The 10,194-nt window shown below is 47.8% G+C and overlaps 1 protein-coding gene across 1 annotated transcript in view; it reads right to left on the bottom strand.

Moving 5' to 3' along the window:
* LOC8052121 (splicing factor 3B subunit 2) overlaps nucleotides 1-10,194 on the bottom strand; it is a 36,391-nt gene that overhangs the window by 480 nt on the left and 25,717 nt on the right. The window contains exons 14-21 of the mRNA XM_040223185.1: nucleotides 7,936-8,010; nucleotides 7,692-7,844; nucleotides 6,457-6,696; nucleotides 5,999-6,106; nucleotides 5,258-5,365; nucleotides 3,731-3,969; nucleotides 1,574-1,673; nucleotides 582-788 (exon numbers count right to left, since the gene is read on the bottom strand). Of these exons, the coding sequence (XP_040079119.1) occupies nucleotides 582-788; nucleotides 1,574-1,673; nucleotides 3,731-3,969; nucleotides 5,258-5,365; nucleotides 5,999-6,106; nucleotides 6,457-6,696; nucleotides 7,692-7,844; nucleotides 7,936-8,010 (1,230 nt within the window). The remainder of the gene's footprint in view (nucleotides 1-581; nucleotides 789-1,573; nucleotides 1,674-3,730; nucleotides 3,970-5,257; nucleotides 5,366-5,998; nucleotides 6,107-6,456; nucleotides 6,697-7,691; nucleotides 7,845-7,935; nucleotides 8,011-10,194) is intronic.

The following is a 10,194-nucleotide window of genomic DNA, read 5'->3' as shown; positions in this document are numbered from 1 at the left end:
TAGTCCTTATTCAAAGTCAAGCACCAAGCTCCCCTCTTTAATTTAAATTTCATACTGATAATGTTACACTCGAAAATTCAGATGCACCGATATAAAGCCCAGCACGGGCAAGCGGCTCTTAGACTTTGCTCACACTAACGCTTCTGCAAAAAAAAAAAAAAAACACTTCGTACAGTTGTATATTCATGCTCGTGCTCTTGACAGCACTGCATACAGCTTGCAAGATGGAATAATGGTAGACACTGGCAATTTCAGCAAACTTTCGATATAACTTCACAGCTCCATCTTCTTTTGCTGAAGTCTGCAATCTTTAGTCTACTGCAAATTACTTAATTTTCGCGACTTGGAAAATATTTTAAAAAATTGATCATGTGAACATGTCACCGCGTGGTTCCGGTTTCGTACCTTATCACTAAATCGCAAAATGCTGATGAAATACGCACTTCACAAAACATTGAGTCCGCGAAAATAAAGCAATTTACAGTATATCAACCACTCCAACTGTCAGAGGCCACTGCCCGACGCAATGGCATTCGTTCGGCTTGGTTTTCAGCCAGTTTGGCTTCTGCAAGCAACCTCACCTTCTGCCTGGCCGCATGCTCGGCAACCATGTCGCTGAGATCTTCCTTGGCGAGGTGTGACTGCTGTTCCCGCAGCGTCTGCTCGTAGCGGGCAGCCATGGCTGCCGAGTCCATCTCCAACTCGCTGGGGTCCAGGGCGATCTCCACGCCTCCAGGCCGGTCCGACCCGCCCGCGGTAGGGGGCAGTTTCGCACCCTTGGCCATTGCCTGCAAACAGATTGATCGATCCATTGCTTTTAATGGCCGAAAAGTTGCCAAGGTCAAAGAGTGCCACGAATGTTACCCATCGAAGGAAAAGAAGTATACCGGGAAACGGAGGACATCTCGATTTGTGTTTGCCCTCCCTTAGCTTCTTACCTAAATAAAGTTTCGGGACAATACACTTTTCCAATGTGCTGTCGCCTGGACAAAGATTGATTGATTGCCTGCTTGCTTGCTTGTTTTTAGTTACAGAAAAAAAAGTATGCCTGAAAATCAAAGACATCTCGGTTTTGGTTGTTTTACTAAGTTGCTGGGCTGTGGATTCAAGCACGGTACCTCGCTGTTTCGAAGAAGAGAGCTACTGCACGTGCCTAGAACGCGTTCCTACACCCATTAGACGGACACCAGCGTGCAGAAGGCGATTATAGGAAGAGCTTTCAGGGCAGTTTCCAATCCACCTAATACAGAACCAATGTTAACATCCCCCCATCACGAATGGGCCTGAGCAGCATTGAACCCGGTTGAAACGACTCAGGAAGACGCATCAAGTTGCTACACACTACATCCTAGTACAGCACAGGTGTTGCTGCAGGCACGCAACAAGCCTCCCACAAGCAAGTATATTCTCAGCCCAGCCCGTACGCCCAAATGTATTTTAAGTCTGCATACGGCTCGGCATGCGAGACTTGTAACAAACTCTACGGTCACCGAAGGGACGAGAAGGGCAGGGAGTTCTCATTCTGTTGGCGACTCTAGGCTATTATCCAGAGCGGCGAAGGAGCAGGACTTACGGCACTCATGTCATAGACGTGGGTGGATCCCATCATGGCGGCGCCCACTCTGTCGGCCTTCTTCTCCGGCAAGATGGTGTACAGCGCCGGGGTATCCCCACTGCAACGAGGAAAAGACGGTGACAAGGTCGCCTTGCAAGTAGAAAATGCGACAACCTGGTACAGGCTACCAAAGACCGGTTGACTCTTAAAAACAATAAAACTATGCCGACAAAGAATGAGCATGTACAAGGGGCGTCCTAAAGGTTTTCAGCGCTACGCAGAAGGATTGCGAGCATAGACGCGACACTTTATTTTAGCACATAGGCACTTGAGATTTGCGACACCAAAAATGGCGTATGCGCCAATACGATTTTCTTGTGGCCAACAGGTGGCAATCCGCGCAATCGAGCTAAAACCAAGGAAGTGAAGACACATTCGGTGATTGAATATTTGTCTCGGGCCCAATTCCCACAAGCATCCAGAAAGACACGGTGGCGACGTAGGCACAGGATGCCCCATCCCACAGCACGACGAAGAAGCGGGCCACGAAATTAATTGAGGATGGAAGAGTCACAAAGACGGCCCTTGGCAGGCCCGCGGAAGTGACCGCGCAAGAAAACATGGTCCGTGTGCATAATAAGGTAATGGCCGATCGCAGAGTAAAACTCTGGACCATTGCACAGGTCACAGGCCTTTCCAAAACCAGAGCTTAGTGCACCTTGATCCAACATCTTGATATGCACAAGGTCTCCGCCAGATGGGTTCCAAGATTACTCTCCTGCGACCAAACGCGCCCCCGCCGCACCACATCCAGGGACAATCTCTAGCTGCTCAGATCAGATCCTGCAAGCTTCCGTGCCCGATTTGAGACCGTGGACGTAACTTGGCTCCACCACTTTCAACCCGACAGCAAAGCCCAGTCTAAATGGTGGAAACACTCCTCCTCTCCACCACCGAAGAAGGCTCCGTCTGTTTTCATCAGTAGGCAAGGTGATGGCCTCGGCTTTTGGCATTCAGAAGGCGTGCTGCTCAACGATTACCTTCAGAAAGGGCAGAGCATCACCGTATTACGCAACCCCGATTCATCGCCTGCGGGATGCCATCAAGGCCAAACGTCGCGATATGCGCACCCACACCGCGCTGCTGTGGTGATGGCTGCCATCCACTCCTGCGACTTTTCTGTTGTCAACCATCCACCGTACTTGCCAGATCTCACCTCATCAGACTTCCATCTCTTCCCCTCAGCTAAAAAAAAAAAAAAACTTTCTAGTGTTAAATTTTTTTTTTTTTGCGATGATGAGGTTATTGATGCTGTGACCCGCTTTTTCGGAGGACCAAACTTCCGATTTCTTTTTCCCCCAAGGGGATCCAGGCATTGGAGCACCGTTGGACAACGTGTGTGGACCTCCAAAAGGGACTATCTCAAAAATCACCTAACACAAGTTCATTCACCTCTATTGCCCCCTTCTGGGCCAGGCCAAAAATTTTTGGAACGCCCCTCGTAGTTGGGTGGCATCTGAACAAGTTATCGTAAAGGCGCTCGGAAAGGAACTAAAGCAAAGATTTCTGTTAATAACCAAGGAAGGTTTTAACCTTGCACCTAGCGATAACTGTGCTGAAATTAAACCTCGGTTCTACGGAGGTGGTCAAACAATGAGATACAATAACGACGCTTGTTCAGTCCAATGCAGCGACAAAACCCTCCGTTATATACTCCGCTTCGCCTTATGTCAGATTACAGCGGACTCCATGAGCCACCTGAACCAATCCGGCCCTGTGAAAATAGCACATGGCACACTCTCCGCCCGTCACTGCGGCCCTTCTCCAAGGTAACGTGACATTCCTGTGGCCTTGGATTGGCTCCGACGGCTCGTAGCATCCGCTGCATCTGGAGTATACACATTTCCAAGTCCGGCTTCAGGGCGCTGCCATCTTGCTCGCTGGGGTGCGCTTGGACGCGTCCTAATCCGATTACGAAGCCTTGCTAAGGCGTCATAATCGGATTATGGTCGCGCCCAAGCGCACCCCACTGGGCAAGATGGCGGCGCCTTGAGAGTGGACTTGCAAACGTGTATAGACGGACCGTCGGGACACGCTGGCCCGCCTACACTATTGTTTATCCTGCAGGCACTCTAGAGAAGAGACGCAGAAATAAAAAGATCAAACGGCACGCACCCTTCCATCTCAGACTCGATCTTGCGCTTGCGGAGCTCGATCATGTCCGGCGTCTCCACCCCGGCGGGAATGGAGCTGAATCCGCTGGGAGTCACCAGGCCCTCTGCTGGAGTTACCAGGCCGGTCTCGTCCTCCAGGGCCTCCTCCTCTTCCTCATCCTCGTCTTCCTCCTCCTCCGAGGACTCGCTCTCCAGCTCTCCCCACAGCGTGCGGTCCACTTCTTCCTCCACCATGTCCTTCTGCGTCGGCAAGTGTCGCAAAGGCTCTCGTCTGAGCCTCAAACCAAACCCTATATCTACTTATTTGGAGTACCCTCGAGGTAGTACATTGAAGAGGTGACTGAGCTACAGTAAAACCTCGTTATAACAAAACGGGATATAACAAACTAATGGATATAACAAAGCAATCATAATTCCCCTTGCTTGCTAATAGTGGGAAGAAATGGACATCGGCTATAACAAACTAATGGTTATAACAAAATAATTACGACCGCTCCTTCAACTTTGTTATAACGAGGTTTTACTGTATTAGTAAGGAGCATTGTTAAACAAAATAATATTGGCAATGGTAGCGATCGGAAAGGGACGGCAGTTCCAATCGTTCAATGATTTGGGGGGGTATAAAAGAATAGTGAAAAGATAAAAAGATGATTCTTCAGTGTTTTTATTGATTGATGCATTCTTGTCGGCCAATGGCGCAATCTCGTTGGCTGTTGAACAACAATAAGATGCGCGCGACTCGCCACGCCCCGCATTTTTGGGACGCAGCAAAAATAAAATGTGAGGTAACTATATCGAAAGAACCACGTGACACGGGGGCTGATACCGCAGATTGTGGACATGGCGAGTCCACGTTTCACAAAGCGATAAACAAGCGTGAATTCGCTACGAACTCCTATATCACAGGAAAGGAAACCGCAGACTGCAGATGTAAGATTTGTGTTTCAGACTGATAAACAAGCGGAAATTGGCTACAACCTTGAATGCCACGGGAGCCAATATCACGCGCGCTGATGGCAGACAAAAAAACATGGGAACTCGCTACAAACTCGCATGTCATGGGAACTGATATTGCACGCGCAGATCGCAAACAAAAACGGGGAAATTCACTGCGAACTTGCTTGTCACACGTACAGGAACAAACCGCAGATCGTGCGGCTGATGTGATTCCCGTCTGACGTCGCGCAATGTCCGACAGGAATCGGGGGGTGGACAATGCTTTGAAATTTTAAGCTACGGATACTAAGCCAGACAAACGGGACGGACAATCCTCTCGGGGGAGGGCGCCCTTACGAGATTTGAATGTATGCTACATTTTTTTTGTAAACGACGTGCTAGTTTCATGAATAAATTTGATTTAATCGCGGGACTCTCAGGCCCGCTCGTCCGGAAAGGCTGCCACGATTCGAAGGGTCGTTGACGTACGTCATTCGCCGTCTCTAGCAGCTCATCACCGTAGCCGGTGCAACTCGACTGTCAACGCGCTAGGAAGAGTAACTGTTGTGTCTGCTACTAAAAAAGGGCCTACCATGGCGTCAGAAGACTGTGTCCCAAAGACGTCGCCGTAGAGGGGCCGCCCCATTTCGTCGACGGGAGGCTTGCCCCATCCGCCGGCGTGGTATCCAAAGGAACAGCCCTGTGGAGAACAAGGCGCAATTACGCACCCATCGCAGTCTTACACGTAACCTACATTCCAGTTCTAAAAGTTTGCATTTCGCATACTCTTCTTTTTTTCTATACTCTGTTTCACCTTGTGTTGTACCGCAGAAAAGGCTACAAGCGCGAGCTTCCTGCTCTAGGCACATCTCGGCGGCACAAGCTCGCGTGCACCAAGGGCAGCTGCCAATGCTATGAGCTCGCGCTTCGAGCCTTTGCTGTGGTACAACATAACGTGAAAGGGAGTAGTATAGAGGGAGCGAAATCTGGAATCCAAGACTCTGTTACATAAACTGGCTCCCATTTCAGTTTTACTGGCACAACGTCCTTCCTTCAGCAAGACACGAATTCTCGAGCACTTCTCCAGCTTTTTATCTTCAAACTAAAAGAAACAAACCCCAACTCTGCTGGCAAATGTCATTTACCGCAACTCCAGTTATTAATCTAGAAGTGCCGTGCCCACTTTGTGACAAATTTGCACCTTATTATTTTTATAACATTCCCGTGGGGGCATAAAAATAAAACCGAATGAGAAATGCAAGACGTATGACTAGAGGGACAACGTGAGAGGTTATGCCACAAAACGATGCAAAGGAATGCGATTCAAACTCACGTCAGGAATGGGCGCATTGAGTCCGGGAATCTTCAGGCTCGGGTAAGAAGGAGGGGGCCCATACCGCTGCATGGCGATGAGCCAGGGCGGTGGGCACCGGTGCGAGTTCTGGGGGAAAAAAAAGGACGGTGGTTATTGCGGCAGAACACAAGTGGATGCCAACACCAAACTTTTCAAAATAATATCCACGTTAAAACTCACTTTATACAATGTCGTCATACAACCTCAAAGGGTAAATAAATTGAACGAGGCACAAACAGACTTGTTCGGGTTTTAATGCAGACACATTCCGATACTAAGCATGTGCACGTTGCAACAAGTAGCATCAAGTTCATTAACAATTTCGTCGACTTATTTACAGACGAAATATTTTGGTTCGGGTTAAAACTCCACCAGTTTTGCCCGAGACACCCCCTTTGTCATGTTCAACAATCGTGAAACGAAACTCCTTTACTTACGGGTCCGGTGGGCATGCCAAGGGCTATCCGGAGGTCGTCCGTGAGGTCGCCGGGCTTCTTCTCCTTGAGGCGGGTCTCGAACTCCTTGCCCTCGTAGTAGAGGTCCCCGTGCATGCTCATGCGGGGCTTGGTCTGCCACTTGAAGAAGGCGTCGTGCAGCTTCTGGTAGTCGATGTCGATCTTGCCCAGCTTTGGCCGCACCTTCTCGCGCATCTTCGCCTTCATCGTCTTCTGGTCCTCCTGAGGTGCAGAAGACAAACGGGTGGATGAATGGATGTTGGCAACCCAGCGAGACGAAAAACGTCAATGTCACAAAAAGGCCCAAAAGAGGAGTACGTGCAGTGCCACTGCCACTCTAATGCCTGCCGAAACCGCCGAATGTCATGAAAGTAGCCAAACATTGAAGCTTTGTTTGATGACAGCATAGCAGCACTGCAACCAATGTCCTCAAAATGGCTACCCGGGGCTTTCAACGTTGAAATCAGGATATGCTATCAAATTTTAAATCGGTAAGCAAAGCTGGCAGAGCCTGCTGTCCAGTGAGGTAATCGAGTCAGCATTCATATATTATGGACTAAATGACGGGCCAATTGATGCAGCAAGTTATGGCGCAAACCAGCATGCCTACCACCTCCTGACCAGTTGTAATCCACCAGTTATCCAGAGTTCCCAGATGAGCATTATATGTGCATTTACAGCTTTATTTCTCTCTTGGCTTCGAGAGGGTCCACATCATGCGATCACGAAGCTCAGCCGAGTAGATTCTCCAGTTCGAGCAGACATTATGGAGCATGATACTCTAGAAGCACCCGGTGGCTCTAGTAGTTTCGACAAAGAAACCATTAGACGGTGAATGAATTGTTTTCAGAATTTCAGCAAGCAAAACTGCCCCACAAAAGAAAGCAACAAGTATAAATTCTTATCCTCTTATGGACGACAGCTCCGAGTTGGAAAAACAGCACTGCATGGTGCCGTGCAAACCATCTTGACAGAATGTCAAAAGAGTGACAAAGCCAAGCTGATCAGTTTCCTTAAACCCCGAAATTTTGTCAAGACAAACTCGTCTAAGCTAAACGACGCTTGGCTTTTGTCTTGACCAAAACAAACCTAAAAAAATCGTCACCCGCCAAGAAACAAGAGCAACAATATTATAGAGTTCACTACAACCTCAAGACTCGCCGCTCGGTTGTTGCACCTTCACACAAAGTGCCGATCCTCGCAGAATGGTGACCCACCTTGTCTTGCAGAGCCTGCCGCATTTCCATGATGCCCGTCTTCTTGATGAAGCCCGGAAGGTCGAAGGGAGGCTTCTCAATGCCTCTCTTACCCTGAAGGTACTTGCGCTTGAAGCACCAGTGCCGTGGCACCGGCACGGTGTTTCTCGACGACTGCAGCCCAAAGGACGCACCCGAAAACCACTCGTCAGAATCTACACCAGCTCTCTATTGTGCGTGGTTCCAACAAACACGGTGCACTAACCTTTAGGTGGAGCAGAAGCACGGGGTCCCTGGCGGTCACGTCGTGCATTTCAACCAGCTCGGGACGGTTTACTTTCTGCGAAAAATGGCAGCAGTGGGACTCAAAGCTAGGATGTGAAGTGTCGGGGGCGACGTGAAATGGACGTACCGATTTTTAACGAAAACATTTGCTTTGATGTCACCCATGTGATGACTAAAAATACTATCAACTTCGTTCACTTGAAAGTTGTTTTGAGGACGTACGCATTGTCTTTATATATTTTTTCTCACGTGAAACCCTATGTGGAGAGCAAATCGTCTGCTTCTTGCGACGGATTTGCGATGACGTCGGAACGACACTGAGTTCTGATTGGCTTTGAATGGAAGTATAGTGGTAGACCTCGATGCTAGATGCCTTGAGGTCTACCCACTATTTGTTTTCAATCAGGCAATAAGAGCATGGTGTTCTGACATCACGCAACCCCTGTGCAAGAAGCAGACGAACTTGCGCTCCGCATTCCAGACACAGTGATGGAAGCGGCTTTCAACCTCTTGTAGCAGGTTCTGTAGCAGGCAAAATATTGGTTTGGAGCAGCCACTGACAGTTTTGGAGCAGATGCCACCATCTGTTACCACATCACTGGAAAATGAAAGAGTGATCGCATTGCAAAATGAGTTCATTTTGATGATGACTGAGCGTTCCTCTTTGATACAGGAGCATATTACTTATTACCTTTTGTAATAAGAACAGACAGGGTGCAAAAGGAACTAGAGACTTCTTTTTAGAAATAATGCTCTGGTTAGAGTAGGTTCGATACTACAAACAATTGTTGAGAAATGATTCATGGTGCAATACTTCAGTTGGGATAAAGCCTTTCTTCCCTCCCATTTTTACACCCAGTTTAATTTGTGTAGCCTGTAGACATAATTTTAGTAAAATGCCAGCAAAAACCAGCATATCCACTAACACATCTGTCAATAAAAATATGTGCCCCAAGTTTTACGAACCCATCAGACTCGAGACTGTAGTATCACACCCTGCAAAAACAGCCACCCACAAATATTACGAAAACCTACACTTGCACTTTAAAAGTGACACTACTCTTTAGCAGCGTTGGAAACAGAGTGCACTCAAAGTTTGCTGCTCTTGCGACCGACAGCTGCACTGCAACTACCCTGACTACCCCCATATTTATTCAAATATAGACCCACATTCTTTTTTGTTCTTTTCTCAGTGCATCTTTTTTAAAATAGAGAGATCGACCTACAATCAAGACTAACGAAGATAGATCTGTAATGGTACAGAGCCTAATTTCCGAGCCTATCGCTCTAACCCAGGCACTCTCACTCACGTCAGCCGCTCCTCCTGGCACTCAGTGCAATGCGGTGAAGCTTGAGACACGTGCACTGAAGAGCGGCGGTGAGATGCGGCGCAGAAGCATGCGGCAGACGTGATAACCGAGTGATCTCATCGGGAGTACAAGACCCTGGTCCTGTCTTATCGCAGTAGCTGCCTTCCTACTATTTCGCAATGTTTTCTCGCGACTTTTAGCTCCCGACATGGCCGAAATCGTCTGGAAATTTAGACGACGTCAGCGATCAACCCGCCAGTATATCCACCGGCCAGCACTGTTGACGTGGAATCTGTATACTCTGCTTCACCTTAATAATTTAAAAAGCGGCCGGTACTTTGAGCCAATGGGACCAACCAAACAGCATCAAAATGCGACATCATGGGGTTCGTCCATCTTTCTGTACATGTTCATCACCTGAGCCAATAAAGATTCTTCTTCCTCTTCTTATTATTATTATTATTAAACCAATCAAGTGCAGCCAACGATCCGTGACTTTTGCTTTTAGAATGTGTGTTCTTGGTTGTATGTGGTCGAGCTCTCGACTTTGCTCTGACCTGAGATGAAACAAACTATACAGTGAGTAGAGACGCTGTGAAATACATATTTGCACCATTTTGTTGTCCTCCTACTTCTCTAAATATTACAATCAACCAACAATAAAAAATAAACTTTTTTTTCCCTTTGTTTAAAAGTTTATTTAGGCGCAGTGTGGTGCAATTCTTAACAAAATTTGCACTTTGGCACAAGATACAGACACTTGTTTACGGCGGAATTTGGCACAAATGGCGCAGCACTTCCATCACTGCAGAAAAGACTTTGCCAGCCATGCAACAGTAGTACTAGCAAATATTACAAGAATAAATACAGGACAGTAAACATTACACTTAGCTGTAACAAAAATTGAAGGCTCACTGAAGAGGGTTGCA

Source organism: Ixodes scapularis, unplaced genomic scaffold (assembly GCF_016920785.2).
Source record: "Ixodes scapularis isolate PalLabHiFi unplaced genomic scaffold, ASM1692078v2 PGA_scaffold7__128_contigs__length_106722199, whole genome shotgun sequence".
Lineage (NCBI taxonomy): Eukaryota > Metazoa > Arthropoda > Arachnida > Ixodida > Ixodidae > Ixodes > Ixodes scapularis.
Note: the sequence above shows the minus strand (reverse complement) of the source record. Positions and strands in the feature narration are given on the sequence as shown.